The following is a 22,646-nucleotide window of genomic DNA, read 5'->3' on the forward strand; positions in this document are numbered from 1 at the left end:
CACACACACACACAGAGTAAACAGACAGCTGCTCTTGATGTGTGTTTTAGAAGGACGTGACCAAAGATCTTCTTTTCCTGTAAACGTCCTCTTGCAGGACAAAAGTCTGTCAGAGAGGAGAAGAAATTATTTGCAGGCATTTTATGGGGAACAATTAGGAAACATTAGGGAGAGCAACCACAGTTCAGATTTTTTGAAGTGGCTTTATGTAAGACACTTACTCATAGTTATTGTATTACCTACAGCAGATGGCAGTCAGCGCGTTCCCTGTTTGGAGAAGCAGACTGGAGTACTGACATAGAAGCTAAGCAATGTACTGCAGCGGCTGGGGTCAGCAATGAAACATATTTTAGCCACCTAAAAAAGTCCCACAAAACAAAAAATAATGAACACGAGTTTAAGTGTATGCTACATTGAGAGTATTTTCACAGCTTTACCTTAATGTCAGACAACAATTTCTTATTGAGAACTGAAGCCGTTATTTCTTTCTTCAAAGCAAGACTCCATTTAGAAAAACAGTGATTTAACATCACTGAACACAGGAGCTGCTGATCTACAACTGCTACAGTTATTTTTTGTGCTATTATGTGACTTTGGTGTTTGAAGTGGTTAATTCCAATTTACCAGTCACAAACTAAATGACTAGTAGAGGCAGCAATAGACCAAAAGCTCTTTCATTAAGGGAGATAAAATGATTGTTTTTCTCAATGAAGTCTAGTGGCTCTGAAGAGAGCATAAATTTGGACATGAAACACACCTGTTGCAGTGGCCTCTCGTTTGGAACAGGCTGTCTGACAGAAAGCCAAAGCGATGAAAATACTCTCAATATATACACTAAAATTGATGTGATTTTTTTTTTTTTTTAAGGTGGAACTTTTTCTCGGTTGCTAAAAAAAAACATTGATTGGTGACTCCTGTTCACAGCAGTACATTGCTTAGCTTCTATTTCACTGCTCCTGCTCCTGCTAAGTATCTCATACAACCCCACTTTAAAAAATCGTAACTATCCCTTTAACGTAATGTGTCTTCAAGCACAGTATGTCAACACTACGTAATTGAATATCCTAAATTTACCATTAAAGTTCCCGGCATGGGGCCTTTGGTTGCACCAGGGATTTGAGTCACATGGGACCCCGTCCTTGCCCTGCTCGTAGGAACTGGACTCATCTCATTAAGAAATTCCCAGTATAGAGTGTTTATAAACAGCCTCTTGTTCATCCCTTGTGATAGATGGATGCTCCCTATCGCTGGCTCTTCCTGCTAACTCCCCAACCCGCTTAACAATCTCTCTGCCACTGTTTCACAACCCTCTACCCCCAAAAAACCACACACACACACACACACACACACACACACACACACACACACACACACACACACACACACACACACAGAACCCATGATATTTTCTGTACTGACCTTGCTTCCTTGGTGGGTGGGCCCTTACTGTTTTGAGTGTGTGTGATTGCATTATGTTTAATAGCGAGGGAGAGTGTGTGCGTGCGGGGGTGTCATGAGGAAGGAGGGTGCAACTGAGAGGCCAGTGTGAATCTGCTAATGACGAAAAACAACACGGCTGTCAAGGCCTCCCAGGAGCAGGTCGAGCGAAGTCACTGGGGGCTGAGGCGAAGGGTCAAAGGTCAGCATCACGGCCAAGGGCAGGCCTTGACCTCTGCAGGGCTGAAAAAGTGGGAGGCGAAAAGAGTAATCTGTGGAGGAGGAAGAGCTTCCAGAGTTTTTCTTCTCAAGAGGAAAAGTTAGCATAAAACTCATTTTAAAAAAACAACACTATTATGAAGATCCTAAATGACTCCACCAAAATACTTTACCCAGAATCAAAAAGAACAAGAAAAAGTATTATTCTTTGTTTAATCTTTAAAGCACACTGACCGACTGAACACATGGAATATTTCTCAAAGTACAAAAAAAACAACTTTTGTTGTGCAAAACCGTGAGAATTAAAAACAAAAAGTAAATTAAACATGATGGTGAAAATCTGAGTTAACGGAGCTGTATGCGACATTAAGAGCATATCTATGATTCGGTCTGAGCCGAGATTGTCAGAGCAAACATTACTGACAGTAACAGCAGTGCTGAAAGAACTAACGTATTGACTGAGGGGAACGGGGGGGGGGGACGGGGCGTCCTGCAGGGTTTGGGCTGTCAAGACCCGCCTTCTAAACGGCATGTGCAGTGCAAGATCCACTGCCCCACCCAAAACTGCAAATCCTACAATAACCACGCTTTGTTCAAAATAACTCTGTTAAGCAGCATGTTTAAAGCAAACATTTGGAGACATTTCACACATGTAAAACTACAGCACCTTTTACACTGCTAGTTCAAGGCGGGAATATTGTGCAGTTATGCCGCCTCACTGTTCTGTAGAAGATGTAGGATCAACAGTCGGGAAGATGGGACAATGGGCACAACGGGTGTGATGCTTTGACAAAGTGTTATGCATGCGACCCACTGTGGGATATTTTAAAAGCAGGTCATAGCAGTTAACAGTTAACTGAAAGAATAAGAACAGTAGGTGAAAATTTCCACAAATTGGGAATACAATTACATTGAAGAGCTCCTTACCCTCTGAGCAGAGGATGAGGTCAGCCGCAAATTTACAGAGATGATACATGATTGTTAATGTCATGTAATGCACTTGTTATTGTTTAGAGAATGCGGCCAGCAGGCACGCGTATGTCACACTACAGGCTGACCCTGTTGTGTGAGACGTCAAGCCTCTTTTGGTTTCAAAAAGCTGGCATGCTGTCTATAATCACACACTGGAGTGGCATGATGCCGCCATTGTTTAGTTCTGTATAAAACGCAAAAAAAGGCATAAAGAGGAGACTTGGTAGAGGCTCTACAGCGCAGTTTAATTGACGATTATATCCAGTGTAAATTAATTTTTTTTGCTTATTATTAAAATACTGAGCAGCACATCTCCACAGTTAACGTGCCTGTTAGTAACGCACCTGACTGAAGCGACTCATATCACAGATTGTGCAGATGACAGAAGGATGCAAAGTCAGTAGAGGATTAAAATGCCAAAACATTAAATTATTTTCAATAAACTTAGTTTTAAAAATATAGATTATTTTTATTTTACTTAACTTTACTTTAATGTATTTATCATCCAAAATCTGCAACCTGACCTGCATGTTCTTTGTTTCACCCAGAACTGAACCCAGAAACAAAATTAAGACAAAATACCACCCATGAATCACCAGGACTTTGCTGGAGGGTGGGCACTATGCTTTTTCGTCAATACAGTTGCCGTTATCGGCAGTAATCGCCCGTAGCTGTCGCATGAGTGCAATGCAGAAAAGCGCTGATGAGCTAACCAGTGGCACACACACACAGGCACTCACATGCAAACAGAGGAGCTTAGTTAAAACACACACAGAGGAAGCATGGCTTCATTCTCTGCTCAGGACGCCATTACTCCACTAAAACAAATAGTGGTTTGCTGCTCTATTAATGTTCTGAATGTCGCATATAGAACCTTTAAGTGACTTAAATCACCAGTGCAAACTAAACTGGTCGAGAGTTGAGATTTAGAAAAAAATTAAAATGTAAAACAAAAATTATACAACTACAATTAACAGATATCTAACATGAACAAAAAAAACATAAATTCTCACTTTTGTTGATCACAGCACTTGTTGTAAACATCCATTAAAAATTGACTAATTACAATTTACACTTAGAAATGTTTTCCAAAACATTTCTTCTATTCCGATCAGACAGACACATCACTGTAACAAGATGAGGCTTCACGCAGTGGTTAGTGTCATAACCGTCAAAGTGTTTGGCAACTTAAAAACACCTCAATAAATTTAGAGAAATCTCTGTGAGCTTTGGTTGCCCCAGCCAGCAGGTTTCTGAAATCTATATGAGGTGTGACATCAAATTAAGTTTGTGACCTAAAAATCAGGAGGGGTTCAGGAGTTTCCATCCATGTCAGACACCTGAAACCCTCAATAGTCCCTTTAAAACTCGAACATTAAGAGCAGCGTGAATCACGTCACTGCAGCGGAACCCAAGTGAAGAACTTCACCTGTCACAGTACTTTAACAGATAAAAACACATAGTAAACAAGTACAGCATAATAAATAGTACTATAAAATCAAACTAAAATGTACAATTTTTTTTTTGTTTCATCCTGATTTGGGTTGGAAATGTGATTTTGAGGGTTCACTTGAAGTGAGTGTCTGTTTGTGTCCCACCGGTACACTCTGGGTTTGTTGGTTTAGTTCACAATAAGAGGCGTTGTCTCATCGGTGTTCCCGTCCACCTCTGCATTAGCTTTGCGATAAATCATGAACTGGACAGAGATCTGAAGTGCAGCGTTAAGGAAATGTCAGAAATACTGAAAAAAAAAGTCTGATTATTGTAAAACAAAATGATTTGAGTGGGTTTCAGCTGAAAACCAACACAACTATGTATGTATGGATATGTGCATGAATGATAGACAGATAACCCTGACAGCGTTGCTGTACTTTATCCCTTATGCCTAATTCACACAAGAGTTTAGCCCTGATTTCCTGCCTGCCTAACGTTTTTGGAGCTCACAAACAAAAGCCCCGGGTTCAGAGGCAACTGGCATTGGCTCAGTGCTCACTCAAGCACAATGTGTGAACTGTTCAAAGACACAAGCCGAGAGGCTCACCGATGCATCGCAGATGCTCCACAGATGCCGAGCATGCTAAACATCTGGAGCTGTTGGGGACTTTGTTGGCAAGCTACAGCCAATGAGTGCAAGAGATGGATTATGGTCAGAGACAAGCAACTCTGTGGCACTTTCTTAAACGTGTGTGTCTAAGAGGGAGAGCAAATGTGACAGAGAGACAGAAGGAGAAGGTGGACCACTGCACGCAGTGTTTTTTTTAAGTTTTTAGTCTAATAACTTAATCAGAACTCTGCTTTGTCACGGTTTATCTTTGTAACCCTCCCAACCCCAGGTTCTTGTGTTTAGTGTGTTGTCTTGATGACCTGTTGCCAGTCAGTCATGTAATGTGAAAACCACAACATCAAGACTCCAGATGACAAGATAGTAATGTGTGTGTAAACAGTACAGAAATCTGATGACTCTGAAAGACACGTGGTGTAAACTTGGCTTCACTTAATGAACCACAGATGACTGTGACAGCAGAGCTGTGCCATCTTTCTCCGGGTCCTTTTGAGAGTTGGCCCTTAGAAAACTACAATACCCAGTCATCATGAGGTCCCATGCTTCTGCCTCCTCTATAAGTTCTCAGAAAACAAAGCAGCCAGCGACATCATACTTCAGTCTACCACTTTTGTGGGGTGTAAAGAGGCGCGTGGCCTCCAGGGGGCTCTAATGAAGTTTCACAGTCTTGTTTCTTTGCTGGTGAAGCTACTTTTCCTGAGTGTTTGGACCTTTGATACTATTGTGTTGCCACACGTGCAGTCATGAGACCTAAACCCATCTGATGAGGTGTCCTCTCTTCCAGCTCAGCACTGCCTAAAATGTAGCATGTACGTGGGATTAAGGACAGCCCAGATGCCTGCCAACAGGGGCCAGGTTTTTTTGTTTTTCTTAAAGGATACAATGAGGTCCAAGGAGAGGGTGCCGAGGCTGCCGATGAGCCAGGGCAAGTGATGGACTATGTAGCTGCTCTCGCTCTGGTCCCAATCGGGGTTCTTAAGCAGGACACTCAGACCATATGTAGTGTTTCCCAGTATGACCAGCGCAAACAGGAAGTAAGAAACTCCTTCTGTCGACTTCCTCTTGAACTGTGGGGAGAAATGAGAGGATGGGGAGGGGAAGTGAGATGAACAAAGACAAGGAAGAGAAGATGTCTAACACAGCCACCACATATGCATCACAACAGGGATGTGTGCAGGTTACAGAGACAGTCATTGATGCTGTCAGTTCATTGTATTCACTTTCACCTGCTCAACTTTCAGCTACACTGAATATTGCCTCTCTCACTTACAGTTTTCACCTTTTGTACAGACTTTAACATCAGAACACAAGTTGTAGTGCTTTTACAGTTTTTTTTGTCAGATACTATTATAACTTCATGTGCAGTACCTATTCATCTGCTTTATCTTAAACCATACCAGTCGTTTTAAATATGCAAATATTTTACTTTTGCGTGGTCACCAGTTAGACGTGAAAATATGGCTAGCTCTACGCACACTAAAATGACTTTTTATCCAGATGGACTCTGGTGTGTTTGGTGATGGCTATTTTAGGGCTGTTTCAGTTAAACAAAAAGGATGTAACACTTTTTTCCAAATAGTGTTAGACTGTTAAGTCACTGGGAAAAAAAATGTTATGTACCTTCAAGCATTGGAGCTCGATCTAGCAGTAGTTTCACTAACACAGGTTTAATTACAAAAAGAAAAGTGTTAAAATTGTAATTTGTAAGTGTTGAATATACAGAGATTCTGAAGTAGTGTCATAGGGATACTTATTCTAATTATCATCATTTTCTTTTTTTTTTAAGATTATTTTTTGGGGCATTTTCCCATTATTGATAGAATAGTCTGAGAGTGACAGGAAAGGTGGGAGAGAGAAGGGGGAATGGAACGCAGCAAAGGGCCACAGGCTGGACTCGAACCCGGGCCGCTGCAGAAGCCATATGGGGCGCATACTCTAGCAGTTGAGCTAGAGGTTGCCCCTTATCACTATTTTCATTTTGTTATTAGCATTAGCACACATATTAGCATCAGTTTTTGTCTGACACCTACAGTATGCAGCCATAAGTACTTAAGAATCTACACAGTTGTAGCAGAACCCACTTTGTCATACTCACATTAGTGTACATCTGGGGAAGTCTGGAGCAGAGGTAAAGCACTGACGACACTGAGCCAATGGAGAAACCAATAATCTCTTTAGGGGTAAAAGCCTGAGGTGACAGACAGGCAGACACAATGACGTTACACCAGCGAAAAAAAAAAAGCCAGACATCACTTGTTTACTTCCCTCAGGTCAATAGCTAAACAAAATGTGGCTCACCTTGATATGATTACTGTCAGAGGTTGAGAGCAAGGTGCGACTTCTGAACCCAGACAGAATAACTTCCTGTTGGGTGCCGAGCCCGGGGAGGTTGGCGAGCCTTGTGGTGAAACCGAGGAGACAGGTTACACCAACCACAAGCAAAACCCTCCTGCCTGGAGAAGAGACACAGAGACAACACCTGGGGTCAGCATCAATAGTAGGAAAGACACCTAAGCACATTCCTCCAGACAATGGTCACTGTGTCAAAGATCACCGGTGAGGGAACAAACACCACAACATCATGAGGTATGTGATGACATCGTAGCAGGGGACAGCCATTAACCTCCTTCTGTCTGGACTGGTGTTGGATGATTGTTATTAAGTACTGATGTGAGAAGCTTGTTCATTACGCAGCTACGTCAGATAAAACTGATCTGAGAAATAAGCAGCACCTTGTTAGTAGTTGAATCATTAAGACAATGACTGCAGTTAAATACATTTAACGTCTCAGGTCGTATTGCAAAATTTCATACATATATATCGGCTGATATATCAATATCAGAATTTTTTACTCCCTGATAAAGGCATCAGCCCAAAAAATTCCAGTATTGGCCAGGCTGTATTGTAGTCCATATGTTAAAAAAGGCCAACAGGAAACCAAATGAGGCACTAGGATAAACATAAGGCTCTAAAACTCAACAGAACAAAACAAGAACTTGGTTGATATATTGTAAATTTATAAAAAGTTGTGACGTGGTGAAAAAACACAAACACTCACTTTCAGCCATTCTGTTCCTCATCTTGTAGTATAAGTACATTCCCAGCATCACCAAGTCAGCTATGACGTAATAAATGGCTGTATATGTCTGAATGACAAGGAGAAAAGCGTCACAAATCATGACAAAACTCTCACAAAGTCACTGTATTCTGTTGTTATCCTGTTTTTGTTGCCAGTGATCATTGAAAGTTGCTGAACATAATTTCATTGTATGCTTACAATGACAATAAAGTGTTTTACGTCTGATTGTAATGAATTCACTTTAAAAATCTATTTGCATTATTACTCAACAGAAACAGGCAAGTGAAAATTATTAATAAGAATTTCAATAATCAATCATCTGTCAATGACCATAACCCAAACAATAATTAGCTTGTAACAGCTCTAAAAACAGGACAATTTGTTTGTTTTGGACATAATATACATAATATTTTATAAATAACAAACTTTTGCTTTAAATGATAAAAGAATGTTTTTAAAGGTCTAGTGTGTGGGATATAGGTGAATATACTGGCAGAAATGGAATATAATATAATAAGTATGTTTTGTTTAGTGTATAATAACATACCAAATACTGACTCTAGATAGGGACATAAGCATTTTTGGACGAGTGGCCACCATGGTTAGCAGCCCCTCCACAATGTGCAGCATCAGAAAAATGCCAACTTTTTTTATGTGAAACTGCTTTATGCATTGTTTTTAGCGCTCTGAATCCCTTGGTCGTCTGTTTTAGAGAAGAAGAGTCGTCTGTGGACAATTTGGCTCCCAGTAAAAACCTCCTCAACACTGAATCCTGACAGAATTCTTACCAGGAGAAGTTTCAGCTGGTAAAAATCTGCAATCCTCACCTCTAGGTGTCATAAAAACCTCCCTAAATCTTACATGCTGCTCATTAACGATATACTTTCTAGTTTTCATAGAATCTAATGATCATTGCTTTTGCATTTTAAGACCAAAGAACTGATCATAACCAATTATTCACAGTGTAATGGATTTAGATTTGGTTAGTTTAACTCCTATTCTATCATGGGAAACAACTTATGTAAAATCATTAAATTACAACCAGTCACCTGAAGTGGAAGCTGGTCGGCCAAGAAGGAGCCCACCAGATTGCAGGTGTCACCTCCCAACCACAGCAGCAGAAACCAAATGGAGAGGGCACTGTCCATATTCCCTGTTCTACACGAGCTGTAATATTGTCTGCAACCAGACACAACAGACAAAATGATGTTTAGATAAAACAGCACTTCTCTGAGAGGCACAGACACCACGACAACACAAACACCTACGGAAGTGAAGACACCATGAAGCAGAGGATGGACAGGAGGCCTAGGTAGACGCTGGCCATATCCCTGGCATCTTGGGCACATTCTCCAAGTCCCTCCCAAACCCACTTGGACCCATTAGGGCACAGGGAAGTGAAGTTTCCATCAGTGGTCACTCCAAATTGACCACGTGTGGGGTCTTCTTCTGTCCACATATTCTGCTGTGGACAAAAGCCTCTGTAAATGTACAGTTGATTCAATGAAGAACATAAATACGCGTATTTCCAAATATCTTTACATTGCAAGCCTAAAAAAAAAAAACAAACTCAAAAAACATGTTTACACGGTGTTTCCAAGAGAGCATACAATGAAAATGGGGAACAATATGTCTAACCATTTGTGACAGATGTTTAATTTTTTGAAGCTTTAGCACACACATAAAACCTAAGAGAACAACACCGACGCAGCAGTAGTCTCGACAAAACACAGTTATCATGTTACCTCTGTCGTAACTGGGTCAAAGGCTGTTTAACACTTGAAAACTACTCAAAAACAGACTTTTAAAATCCACTTTCTGCTTGCGCTAACACAAAACAGTTCAATACGTTGTGCTGAGCGTGTGTACATTTATATATTGGTTAACAATAGAAAACATACATATTACAAACAAAATACACTCAACAGAAACCACCAATAACCAAAACTATGTTAGCTCCCTTGATAGCCAGCTGCGACAACTCCAACTACCTGTAATGGACTCGCGCTCTCGCCTGTGGCTTTTAGGTCGAAAACGTCGACAAACTAACAAACTGGAAATAAATAAAGCAATTTTATCTTGCCTGTGTGGTCACAAAAGTCCTCAGCCGAATAAAAACCTCCCCGAGACTGTGGAAACTATGCGGAAACAGGGAACATAGGTAATAAACAAGCCAGGCCTATGTGCGCGAGCTGGTTGGTCGCGAGGCTGGAACGTCACTGCATCAAAATGAGCACGTGACTGGGCTCGTGGGCCGCAAAACACCAGTCTGGCCTTCAAAATAAAAGTTTAATTTGGGCTCACTTCGTCCATTTAATAAGAATTTTATCCCTCGTCATGGGTTGAAAAAATGTCACAGACGTCCCTCTAACACTCTGCGAATTTGAGAAGCATGAAGGAAGAACAGGCTATACTGGCAATGATAGTAATATATATGTATATATTTTAAAATCTTTTTGCATCCGGTTCGTATACTGCATAATAATAATAATAACAACAACAACAACAACAACAACAACAACAACAACAACAACAACAACAACAACAACAACAACACACACACACACACACATATATATATATTCAAACCATTAGTCTGATTCATAACGATCAGGATCAACAGCTCAGTTTGATCTGATTGAGACTGTTATACACAATTGTTAAACATTTATCAAGGCTGTGGAACACGCCAACGGTATGCTTTCATGTTAATGTTACTTATCTTTAGAACTGGGAGAACTTAATGAAGGGAATTTTATCTTCCGGCGCTCATACATTTCACATACTCTCATCAAATATCTACAAGCCTTGTTAAATTACATTATTTAGCCCCGCATGGCAATTCAGTCATTAGTTCTGAGCTGTCATTAGCTCTGAGGGCCTCCTGCATTCTTCAACAAGCTTTGCATTTTAGTATGCAGCTGTGAAAAACAATACACCTACTGTGCCATACCCAGGTCCATGAGGCTTGAATGCAAATGTTAATAATGATCTTTTAAGAGTTTGTGACGCTAAGTCGTTTAACAGTGACAGTTAATTTCCTTTGTCAAATACAGATATAAAATGGCTAATTTTCGTTATCACAATATAACAGAGGTGACTTTTAATCATAATGGCCTGTCCTGGTTATCTTGTTTTTTTAGATAACAAAGTCAAGAGAAAACATCCTACCTGGAGGAGACGATTAAAATCCGATGTCAGACTTTGAATGAAAAGAGGGGATAGTACGACAGATTTCCGGAATTTTAGTGGCGATGCAAAAAATAGGTCAGCTGACGATGTGTCAGACAGAGGACTCAGCACCTCGGCGTGCTGATGTCAGCTGCTGCGGTTTTTTTTTCAGGTTTGCCATAAGTCAAGTCTCTACAGCGTCTTCACGTGCTTCCCATAAACTGGCTCCGACCTCTGGTTCCGCTTCAAAAGGTGATTGTAGCAACAGAGGGGGCTGAAACTGGAGATGCCGAAGCCGAGGCTGCGACTTTTTATGCTGATTTATAATTTTCATTAAGCCATAAGCCATTTCAACATTTAGTGAATGTTCACCAGAGTTTAAAGGTCCCATATGATGCTCAGTATTCGGGGTTTCTAATAGAACGTGCTTTAATAAATACATGTTCCAAAAACATATAATTGTGTTTATACTGTCTACCTGAATATACCTGTATTCACCCTCAGCCTGAAAACACTGTTTTAACACCTTTCTCTACTGTGACAACGTTTTCACTTCCAACTTAATTATTATTATTATTATTGATAATAATAATATTTTATTATGCTGTGTTTTTGTTTGTTTGCTTGCCTTTCTGTTTTTGTCTTTGTTTATGGTTTGTTTTTGGGGTTACCTTTTCATTTTATGATATACCATATTTGCTGCCAAGACTGTTTTATTTCTATGTAGTATATTATAGGCCTAATTGAAAACCCCAATAAAGACATTGTTACCCCCCAAAAAAAAAAGCCGCCTTTATCTCTCTCATAAAAACAACCAATCAGAGCCAAGGAGTCTCTGTAACAACTATCAAACCTCTTAAAGTCCACCAGAATGTCACATACTTGCTTGAATTAACATTAGTTAGCTGCTTAGATTCCACACAAACATTTAAACGTTTAAACTCTTGTTAATATGGATACGCAGTTAACGTGGTTAAATTCTCCACAACTGAAGCTATGAGCACCAAAGAATATGGTTATTTATTCAGGTTTACCTTCATAGTTAAAGAAGAAAGAGACATAAAAAAGGTGGTGACGAGAGTGGACGATGTTTTGTTTTTGCTCAACTGTTTTTAATATTTCGGCCACGTCACTAACTTTCTCATTTTACAGCTAAAAGTACACTAAAATATGTTTCTGAAAACCTTCATGGTGAGAGACAGGCAATGCAGTGACAGAATATTGATTCACATCTGATCAGCGCTGCCTAGTTTGACGGTGTGACTGCAGTTCAGGAGCAGTGATTGACAGCTTCTCTCTGAAAATCACCTGATTGGCCAAAGTCTCCTGTCATGGCTGGATTTTCTACAGCCTGGGAACAGAGCCAACATGAGTCGCAGAAGTCTACTCTTCTCTCAGACCACAAAAACCCCAAAGTAACCTTTGAGCACATTGTGTCAAAAGTTGCTGTGGGATTTTTGCCCAAAGAATGCTCCAGGGATGACGTTTTCTATGGGCTGACACAAAAGTTTGCATTTCCATTGGATTTTGGGTCATTGCAGAAAAATACACGCTGTGGCAAACATACGCTCTTGACACTCATAAATTTTTTTCAGCAAAATTATCTCGATGGTGAACACCATTTTTGGGATGCAGTCGAAATAAAAAGGTAACATTACACAACATTGCACAACTCACCTTCTCTGTATGTGCACCAAATATGCATTTGCACCATATTTTATTCTATTACTGTGCATATTTGTTGCGTGTTTAGCACATTAGGCTTACATTGTATGAAATGTGCTATATAAATAAAGCTGACTTAACGTTGCCACCACATGGCTGTAAAGCCATGTGCCATGTGATGATGTTCTGTAGTCTCATTTAGCCACTTGTTAGCAACTGCTTTTTTTAAGACATGTAAAAGCTTTAAAATTCACAAGTGGGGTATTAACTGATGTATTTCATCTTGTAGAATAAAACATTACAGTATCATAAGCTTGTGTTAGCCAAAGACCTTATTTCAGGTTTCTCATAAAAAAAAAAAAAATTAAAAAAACCCATTGAGTGAACCACAGGTGCTGCAATGCTATCTTATTTTCAGATTGAAGGACTCACTCCTGGAGGACTACTTCAAAATTGAACTGCATACCACTGCTTTAAATATCTCTCCTTCAAGGGAGTCTAGCCTAAGATAGGAAGCAGCACACAATGAAAACAAGTGATAGTAAATGGACAGAAGAAAAGAAAACTACAATGTAAAACATCCCAAAAAACTACGCACTTTCAATGAACCATCTTGTCCCTGTCATATATATATTCTCTCTTAACATTTTAATTCCCTTTATAAAACATCTATTTGTTTAAAGTGTTTTAAAGTATATGTTTTTTTTTCTTTTTTCATGCACTATGTAAATCACTTTGAATTGCCTTAGAGCATATACAAATAATCTTGTCTTGCCAAGTGTTATCAGAAACATAGAGAAGACACCAATTCTGTAATTGATGTTGCTGTTGAATTTTTAAGCACCACACTTAAAAAATTCCATCTATCTCCACTTGAATTGAGGTGTAGACAGCATTTTTTTGAAGAACTTAACACTTGGACAAAATAAAACAAAATTAACAGCAATGTTTTGTTTGTCTAATTTGGGTGAAGTGCTCCTTTCAGAGCTCTCTGGTAAACCCAAACCTACTCCACACCACACATTTTCTTTGATATATTTCAAGAACAGTTTTATTGATGACGCACCCAAACATCTATACTGTAGGAATACCTTCAGTGGGCTAGATTCTCTTATTTACACAACGCTTCCACAGAGTCATACAAATACTTGGTAGGTTTCATGTCAAAGTATAGATATAATACATTAAGAACTGAGAACAGGGGATTCAAATGTTTTATAAAGCAACTGTCACAACAAATCTACAAATGAAAATTGATGATAGAAAAGAAAAGACAATCTTTAACTTAACTACTGCAAAACAAGTCCTACTTCAAAAATCTGTACAGATGAGCTCTTGAGTGTCCATGAAATAAGGAGGGGAATGCAGCTCTTCTATGATTCTGTCCTCAGGAGTTCTGATAAAGGCAGACGTCTAATGGAGTTGACAGTAATTTCTTTCGAAGGCAAAGATGAGATAAACCAAGCGCTTTGTACAGCGAACCTTTTTTTTTTGTTTGCTGCCTCAAACAAAGGAGAAGTGTGGGACGTGAGGAAGACAGTTTTTCACTTCTCTCATTTTGTTTGTGGTTGGTTCTCACTTGATGTGGACCAATTTCTCATCCGTTTTTAACCGTTTGCGTCTTGGCTGTATGAAGTCCTCCCCAGAGTCGTCAGATTCCTCGTCCTCCTTTTCCTTTGTGTCCGGGCACTCCGGCTCGGTAATGTCAGGGAAGCTTTGCCCTGGGAAAATCTCCTGCAGCTTCTCCTCAAAGTACAGGCTCACTGCTTTGCCGGTTACCTCCATCTCTGATCCCACCTGTGGGAGGAGGAGGAGGAGGAGGAGGAGGAGGAGGAGGAGAAGAAGAGAGAGAGAGAGAGAGAGAGGAGGGAAAAGAAAAGGGGTGATATGGAGGAAGCAGGTGGTGAGAATAACATCGGACAGGAGAAATGAATGGGTTGAAGCAGGAAGCAGAAAGGAGGAAGAGGAGAATGAGGAGACAAATTAGATGTGGTTAAAACTCCAGGTGGTGAGGTGGCTCCGGCTCAACGTTGCAGTACAGAGCAGAGACATCCTGTCGCCCCGTCCCACTGTGGCTCCATGAAGCATTCTCACAGTTCAGATTTAAGAGTGAAAATTTCAATAAGGTTGCTTTCAAATACTTCCATACAATCTACTTTTTAAAAGGTTGTTAAAAACTTGGTGTTAAATACCAGTTAGAAAAACATAATTCCAAACATGCTAATACCACCGGCACATAAAAACTAATTCTGTAGATCTTAAATTAAAAGAAAAACCTTAAAAGGGACAGTTCACCCTAAAATCTAAAATACATATTTTGCCTGTTACCTGAAGTGCTTTTTATTGCTCTAAATTATTTTGGTGCGAGTTGCTGAGTGTTGGAGATATCGGCTGTAGAGATGTCTGCCTTCTCTCCAATATAATGGAACTAGATGGCACTCGGGCTTGTGGTCCTCAAAGCACCAAAAAACAAATTTGAAAGACTCAAAACCAATGTCTCTTTCCAAAAATCATGATCCAGTTACTAAAAAAAAAAATCAACAGACCTTGTTGCTGTGAGCAGTTTCATGTAGGAACTACATTCTACTGAACTGCACCCACCAACAGTAGATATGCAGAAGGAAGCATGCATCTACTCATGTATGAGAGGCTTGTGCTCGGGAGAGTGTGAGACATGAACATTAATGTTGTACACCTCCCCTCTCAAAATTTGGATGTTTGAGGGTCCATGAACGCAGTGCAGGCAGAGCTCTCCATGAGTTCTTTTTTCCCTCAGCAGCAGTTTTTACTTGTGGGGTGGATAATTGATCTGTCGATCCGTTCAGAGCTGATTAGATCAGATCAGTGGTTAAGAGGAGCAGCTGCTGCAAGCCAACGCATACTTTTAGACCCAGCAGAATGAACTGCTAAGTTTGCGCTTCCCTGCGCCTGATTTTCTGCTGCTCCCTCTATGCCCACAGTATGCTCTGCACTCCAAGATTGTGGTGCAATAAATAATTGAATGGTACATATATTCCAAGCGCTCCTGATGAACTATCCAGCTCTTAAAAAGGAAGTCTATTTACATGAAACTTCTCACAACAAGGTCTGTGGATTATCTTGAGTAAGGGGTCATGATTCCTGGAAAGAGACATTGCTGCTGAGTTTTTCATAAGTATTTTTTTGGTACTTTGAGCATCACAAGCCGAGTGCCATCTAGTTCCACTACATTGGAAAGAAGCCAGACATCTCTAGAGCCGATATCTCCAACACTTGCTATCTCACACTAAAATAATGTAGATTGTTAAATAGCACTCCAGGAAAGAGAAAAAAAATTAATTTCTGATATGAAGGTGAATTCTATCTCTAATGCCTATCCAACATCCATTAATGTCCCTGGTTTTTCAAGAAACAGCATACCAAAAAAAAAAACCTCAATATAACTTTAAGAGCTAGTTCACTCCAGGACAAATAAAATCTAAATAAAATCAAACCCAGTTATGGGAGAGGAGCCCTAAACCTAAGAGTCCTTTCATAAGAGAAAGAGTGATGTCACAGCGATTAATCGGATTAAAAAAAAATAAAAATAGGAATAATAATAAAATAAGCATTTTTTTCTCCCATCACTTAGCTCAAAAACATATTTTCATTGACAACACAGCAAAAAGTGCAGTGGATAAACAGGCAGCTGCTCGAACATCCCTGTGCTGTCAAAATAATATTAAATAATAAATAACTACAAAATCAAATATGAAACAATTCAAAAACTAAATGCTGACAGCTGTTAAAACATTCTGTTACGTTTCCTTACTTCGACAAAAAACAACGTATGTTCAGTTTGACTTCCGCCTTGCCGAGCTGTAGCGCATTTCATGCTTGTCATGTTCACACATGCAGCGTTGTTGCAACATTGCTGCTGAGTCATGGCCCGCAGATATTACTTCTGTATTTTCACATTTATAAGCACAAATTCTACTCATTTATGAAGTCGGGCAGCTCCTGCACAGCCGACAACACTTTTCTGTAAATGTTTCAAAATAAAATTCCTTGTATCAACAACTGGTGGGATTCTGTCCAGAGACCCGCTGTCAGAGGGCTTTTGTTTTGAAAGGTAAGTAGGGAAGTTGGAGTCAAACAGCCGTCTTTGTATTTGTGCAGAGAGACTTTTAAACTGCAGTAAAAGGTAGTATATAGTCCATATAATAATCAAAACACCATCATCAGCGACTATTTCTGCTGACAAACGTGCCCGTCGCGTAAAAAATCGGCAAACCAACGTTTCTCTAGATGTGCTACAGCTGACATGCAGCGGAGATGCTCCTGACAAGCGCCGCTAGAGAAACGGTGAGTAATAATCACGCAACACAACGGATCAATAATTCTATTCGTTGCCAACACATTTAATAATCGATTATATCGAATCGTTGTTGCAGCCCTAGTCTGGACTGATGCTCATGTGCAGCCGTTCGCTTAAAGAAACAACAAAAATGAGCCAAATACTATGAGGGACCTGAAATTTTTTGTAGGTCTCTCACATGCACTCTCACTCACACATATAAATACTTTACTTTCAAACACATGCATGGTCACTCTCATATTCATACATTTTCACTTCTACATATACAGTATTATGTACACCTTTCTTTAACATTAAAGAGTAACTTAGCACACCCTGAAAATTTGCTGCCCCCCTGTGGTTTCACCTTGCTGCAAGGAAGTTCAAGTAAAGTTCAAATAGTAGCAGGTTCAACAGAGTACACCTCTGAACACACCCAACCACAACTACCAGTGAACCTGGGTGTGGTCAAAGGAGAAAAGGCTTAAAAATTCAATTAGAGGGCAGCATAACTCTGCTTTTCAACCAGGTGTTAAGTCGTTATTTTATGTATTGCATACATAGGTGCATATATACTCAGCAATATACTCTCAAATAACTTGGGCTGGATGATATCCACAAAATCAAACATCACAATATATTGTATCAGATACCTAGATATTGATATTGCGATGTTGCTGTAGGGTTGGCTATTATTGCTTTCACAAAATATTTTCACTATGAGATTTCTGATGAATTATCATCAGTAATGTGGATATAATGACTCAGTGAGTAAATGAAAATAATTTACTGTAATGCAGCCTTTAAAATATAAAAAGACAACCATTCATTCACATCTTACATACATACTATATTCTTTATACTAACCCTATAGAGTGAAAATTCATGTGAAAGTGAAATTATATGCATTAAAAGAGACAATACAAAAATGATATACAATGAAATAATATGTAAGTGAAGAGCAGATGAGTGTATGTGAGATTACTGTCACATTATGTTTCACAGCGGTTCCTATGAGTTTTGTTTCATATAATGTATTGTCTTACAACCCACAGCTGCCCAGTCATTACATTTATCCAAATGTTGCATTATCAGTTTTCAGAAAGTTACAGAAATGGTCAGACAAAGACCACCCCAAATCTCACATTGAAAAGGCGCATGTGTGTGTAGGAATTGTATTTCGGAAACTTACTAATAAGCAGTTCTGACAAAGTATACTTGCTCCTTACATGGATGGTTTCAAAAGGTACCACATGGAGATATCTTTAGGAGGCTTTCACATCAGGGACCCCAGCCCCGGATCTGAGCGCACTTGACCCCAAAGTCCGGTTTGTTTGATTAGCATTAACACAGTGTACCGCAGCAGGGTACGGTTCGTCAAACTGTGACTGAGTCCACTTAAAAAGGTGGTTTTGAGTACCGTTCATGTATACTCGGGTATGGTTCACATCAGGTGTTAAAACCAAATGAACCCAGATACAGAAGTGGACTGCTATTTAAAACTAGAAGCAGGCGGCAAATAAACACCTTGTGAACAACCACACTTCTTACTACCTCTTATTAAGATATAAAGGAAAGAAATATACTTCACTTTCTTTATTTGCATAATTTCTGAAGTTTGAAACTGTATGACTGCCCATGTCTGCTGCTCATGAATTGTCGATTCTCAGATGAAGGGCAAAAACATTTCTTGGAGCCTCAGTGGGAGGAGACAGGACATCTGTTCTCTGATTGAAACGGCTTACCTGCGTATTAATCTGTTTGTCCTCATCATAAACCTGGATTATTCGAGACATCTAAAAAGGGGCAATAACATTACAACAAACACAGTGAAGCAGCAGGGGGGGAAGAAAAGAGTTCACAGCACAGGCAGGTTAGATAGTAACAGAGCAGAAGTCTGTTTATGGCCTACTGTGCTCCAGTCAAAGAGGTGGACATAAAAAAAATGTTGCTACTGCAGAAATTAACAGCAAGTAAAGTCTCCACTCTTTGGTTCATTTAGTCACATGGGCTACAGGAAAGTACAAGGAATGTGTGATTATTAGAGTTAAGCTGTGGTTGACGAATCTACCATCTCTATGCTGGTATATACAATGCATTTCATTTTTTAACAGACGGTTCCTGTTTAGACAAATGTCAGTTTTTTCATTGATTTTTATTTAACACTTTTGTGTAAAAAAAAATTGTTATTCTAGTTTTAATATGTTAATAGTATGTGTCAAGAATGTTGTCTTTACAACTGGTGTAATTACAGAAATGAATTAATCATTGATTAAGTAACTATTACGGATTAAAAATAGTTTATTTTTACACAAAGTATTGTTAGTATACTGGCAATTCATTTTAATTGTGGAGACGTGTGAAATCTGCACATCTCTTAATTTCTGTAGTTGTTTTCAGCCATAACTGTAATGTTTAAAGATATGCAATTAAACAAGGTGGCCCGACCTATCTGATGTTTCTGCTTTCCTTATTTTATGTACTGTGTTGCTTTGCTGGTGTCTTTGATAAACCAAATCTAATAGCACAGAAGCTAAACAATGTATGGGAGCCACAGAAAAACGTATTAAAGCCACCAAAAGACCTACCCTCCCCCCAAGAAAAAAAACTGAATTTAAGTGTACACTATAAGCGGAATTTTTTACTGCTGTTCGAGACAACAATAGACCAGCAACTCCTGTGTCCTAAATGATTGTTTTTGTCAATGGAGTCTGGTGGCTTTGAGATAACAGTCTCAGTTTCTAGCTGGAAGTTATTGTAACCAACACATTCGGTCTATTAACATCATCAAAGACTTTAATTAAGCACTGCTTTAAGTACTGCTGCTCTCCAGAGAAGTCCATTATAACTTCTGATAGCTTTTAAAAAGTACCTTTTTTTTAAGTCTAGAAATGAGTTTATAGGTAGATTTTTCTTTACATTTTCTTTTTCTTGGACATTCAACATGACAGCTGTTTTCTTTTTTGGGGTTGTTTGTTTTTAAAGGTGATTTTTTTGGGGGCTTTTTTGCCTTTATTTGAGAGGACAGTATCGGAATCGAACCTGCAGCCGCTGCGGCGAGGACGTAGCATCCGGACATTGGGCGCCCGCTCTACCAGCTGAACTACTGGGTGTCCCAGTGACAGCTATTCTTAGTTGATATTCTATATTTTCTTGATAATAGTTCATCTAAACTTTTCTCAATGTTATATTTTTGTTGTGGATCTATGCTTTGTGTACACAGGTTCCGAACTTCAATCTATCTTGAAAATCTAAGACCTTTACAGTTTTGCCTGGGGTGGTAGGGCTGGGAATTAATATTACTATCATTATTTTAGAAAATATGCACTAAATGAATTATTATAATCCAACTACATCACAGTAATTATCCTTCTGTTGAAATGTCTTTCCCTATATTAATCAGTCATGCAAAACAAAATGAATACAATTCCTATCTCTGTTAAACTTTTAAACAATGCTGTCTGAGGAACGGTGTGCTATAGTATCATGGTGTTTTTATTACTGGGTGAGTGCAAGATGTGTTATGTTCAATGTATGCACAGTATTCTGTTAGGTGCAACTGGGATTATGTGCAATGGTACATCTGATGATGTTTTTGTGTTTTTAATGTAATGATGTGACTATTGTTTTTTATTGTTACAGTCCAGACTGTGGAGGCATTCTCTGTGCAGCACTGTGCAGAGTCCAAGACAAACTTCTCTACAGGGACAATAAAGAATATCATACCGTATTGTACAAAATGTATCGACTATTATAATCATCCTTCTAAAGTGAGAACCCTACTTGCTGTTCATTGTGGTTACATGATAAAATCAGGTGTGTGGTGAGGCTGTCCTGCAGCTCAGAGCTGTTGAATTCAACATTTGCCAAATGAAGTGATGTCTCAAGGTAGTCTGGTGTGTCGTTCCAGACATTACTCACTTCTTGATAAAATAGAAGCTCCCTCACGTGGTTGGAAGGTGTAATACATGATCATATAATACACATTGCTTCATAGTGAATCCCTCTAGGTGACATATCAAGCAAGACTGGACCTTTTATACACAGAGAGGGCATATGAGAGCATACGCTGAAACTCACAACAAATAATTTAAAAAACACATCCAATATACATTCAAATTAACAATTCCCCCACATTAGAATATGAAAGTGACCACAGTGACCCATTAAAAACCAAACTTGTGATGCAGACAGTGTTAACAGGGTTCAGACAGTACTCCTGCAGCCAGTGAAAAAAGGAGCACAATCACGCCTCTCAACCTCGACCCCCAACAGCCAGTGTTAGTAGGTGAACAAAACTACACACACACACTGCAGGCTTTAGCACTGCTTTCCAATTCCTTTTCCAGAGTCTTCACTCAAGGTTAGACCAATATATTGAGGGGATCTATGATATCAAACACTGACATATAAATTGTTTAATCTATTATTTCATCCTTTATCTTTTTATGCAAAGGAATTATTCATTTAACCCTTTAAACCCCAGTTTGATCAGTTTTCTTGTGCTTGAAAGCTGAGCAAATTGATTTGATTTCTTTTAAAACAGGACAAAAGGCAATGACCAACTGGCAAAAAAGTTCCCACAAATTGTAAGAAATTAGTAAAAGGTGATGAAAGAAAATTTGCCCAGAAAATTTGTTTTAAAAAGCGGGGAGAATTATTCGAAAATTATCCAGAAAAAAAATCCAGAAAACTATAATTAAAATCATGATAATTATATATTTAATTTTAATTTAATTATTTTTGGATAAATTACTATACTATGACATTTTTTAATGATTTCTGGATGACATATTACATTATTAATTTTTTTATGATTATTGGACGACATACTGTACTATGGCGTTTCTTTTTTTTGAGTTTTGGACAACGTTTTTTGTATTGCTACTATTTCGACCATGTGTAGTTAAGTTGCTCATTGCCCTCTACCCATGTTTTTGAAAGAAATCAAACCATTTTGCTCAGGTTTAAAAGGTTTAAAGGTCGACTACGTTACTATTTTTTGGCCTGAAAATGGTCAAATGATTCAATCCAAGCTCTTATAATTAGCTGGTGGTAATTTAAACTTCAACTCATATCAGTCTAACCCTTTTCTGCATGCACACACACGAGCAGATGCCATTCCCCAAAGCAAGGCCAAGACTCATGCCGCTCACCTCATTGTACTCTGCACAGTTTTTGAAGACCAGGCGCATATCGGACACAAATTCCTGGATGGACTGGTAATACTGGGAACTCCGCAACTGCAACCTCTTCTTCACCTTCTTCAGGTCCATGGGCTGCTTAATAATCTTGTAGTAGTTCGGCACCTGGTTGAACAGAGGAGGAGGAAAGAAAGTAAAACAGAGGTTTAGATTTAGGGGGATTTGGTTTGGGTTTTTTTGACATAATTAGCTAGTAGCACAACCGATGGCATAACATCACTTTAGGCATAAAACTAAATAGCTCTGAGGTGCCATGGGAAGACTTATGACAGGAGAATTAAGTGCCAGAAAGGCAAAGGGTTTATGAGGGATTCAATGTCTTGTTGTAGCATTGTTGTCAAATGAAATGTTTTAAGCTGAGGCTCTTTTTCAGTCTAACTAGACGCAGAGGGTCAAAGAGAAACATCAGTGCAAAAAAAGTGAGTTACTCCCACAAAAAAAAATCTAAAATGTCCTGTCAGGTTTGAAAGCAAATGCCTTTTTTGTCAGCCCAGCGTGGTGGCTGTGGCAGTTTCTTGGATC

At 39.1% G+C, this 22,646-nt stretch overlaps 2 protein-coding genes across 9 annotated transcripts in view; both read right to left on the minus strand.

Annotated features, from left to right (window-relative positions):
• Positions 1 to 1,855: 1,855 nt before the first annotated feature.
• slc66a1 (solute carrier family 66 member 1) lies at positions 1,856 to 11,052 on the minus strand. 4 transcript variants are annotated; one of them, XM_088082567.1, is made up of 8 exons: positions 10,941 to 11,052; positions 9,038 to 9,234; positions 8,819 to 8,948; positions 7,749 to 7,836; positions 6,989 to 7,143; positions 6,786 to 6,878; positions 5,572 to 5,757; positions 1,856 to 4,336 (listed from the first exon to the last, which is right to left on the minus strand). In XM_088082567.1, exons 2-8 carry the CDS (start codon positions 9,226 to 9,228, stop codon positions 4,250 to 4,252), a joined length of 930 nt encoding a protein of 309 aa, XP_087938693.1. In that variant the 5' UTR covers positions 9,229 to 9,234; positions 10,941 to 11,052; the 3' UTR covers positions 1,856 to 4,249. The 4 variants fall into 4 exon arrangements, with proteins under 4 accessions (XP_087938693.1, XP_042348436.2, XP_087938691.1 ...); XM_042492502.2 differs by lacking the exon at positions 10,941 to 11,052 and adding an exon at positions 9,853 to 10,007; XM_088082565.1 differs by lacking the exon at positions 10,941 to 11,052 and adding an exon at positions 9,853 to 10,002 and having other exon boundaries at positions 9,038 to 9,231.
• A 2,576-nt stretch (positions 11,053 to 13,628) lies between these two features.
• trim33 (tripartite motif containing 33) overlaps positions 13,629 to 22,646 on the minus strand; it is a 39,212-nt gene continuing 30,194 nt past the window's right edge. For 3 of the 5 annotated variants that reach the window (XM_088082569.1, XM_088082568.1, XM_088082571.1), the window contains 3 exons: positions 22,077 to 22,229; positions 18,666 to 18,716; positions 13,629 to 14,402 (listed from right to left, as the gene is read on the minus strand). In XM_088082569.1, the coding sequence (XP_087938695.1) occupies positions 14,181 to 14,402; positions 18,666 to 18,716; positions 22,077 to 22,229 (426 nt within the window). In that variant the 3' untranslated portion in view covers positions 13,629 to 14,180. Of the gene's footprint in view, positions 14,403 to 18,665; positions 18,717 to 20,841; positions 20,955 to 22,076; positions 22,230 to 22,646 lie in introns of all 5 variants that reach the window. The other 2 variants (XR_015777566.1, XM_088082570.1) reach the window with 2 other exon arrangements.

This window comes from Plectropomus leopardus, chromosome 9, assembly GCF_026936395.1.
Source record: "Plectropomus leopardus strain MGB_pleo_1.0 chromosome 9, ASM2693639v1, whole genome shotgun sequence".
Taxonomy (NCBI): Eukaryota; Metazoa; Chordata; class Actinopteri; order Perciformes; family Serranidae; genus Plectropomus; species Plectropomus leopardus.

Bases quoted from the DNA above. Each gene is read 5' to 3' on its own strand.
- slc66a1 (XM_088082567.1), bottom strand. From the start codon at position 9,228: ATGTGGACAGAAGAAGACCCCACACGTGGTCAATTTGGAGTGACCACT. The intron at 7,837-8,818 runs GTGACTGGTTGT...CTTGTCATTCAG, and splicing joins CCGACCAGCTTCCACTTCAG to ACATATACAGCCATTTATTA. The intron at 7,144-7,748 runs GTGAGTGTTTGT...TCTCTTCTCCAG, and splicing joins GAGGAACAGAATGGCTGAAA to GCAGGAGGGTTTTGCTTGTG.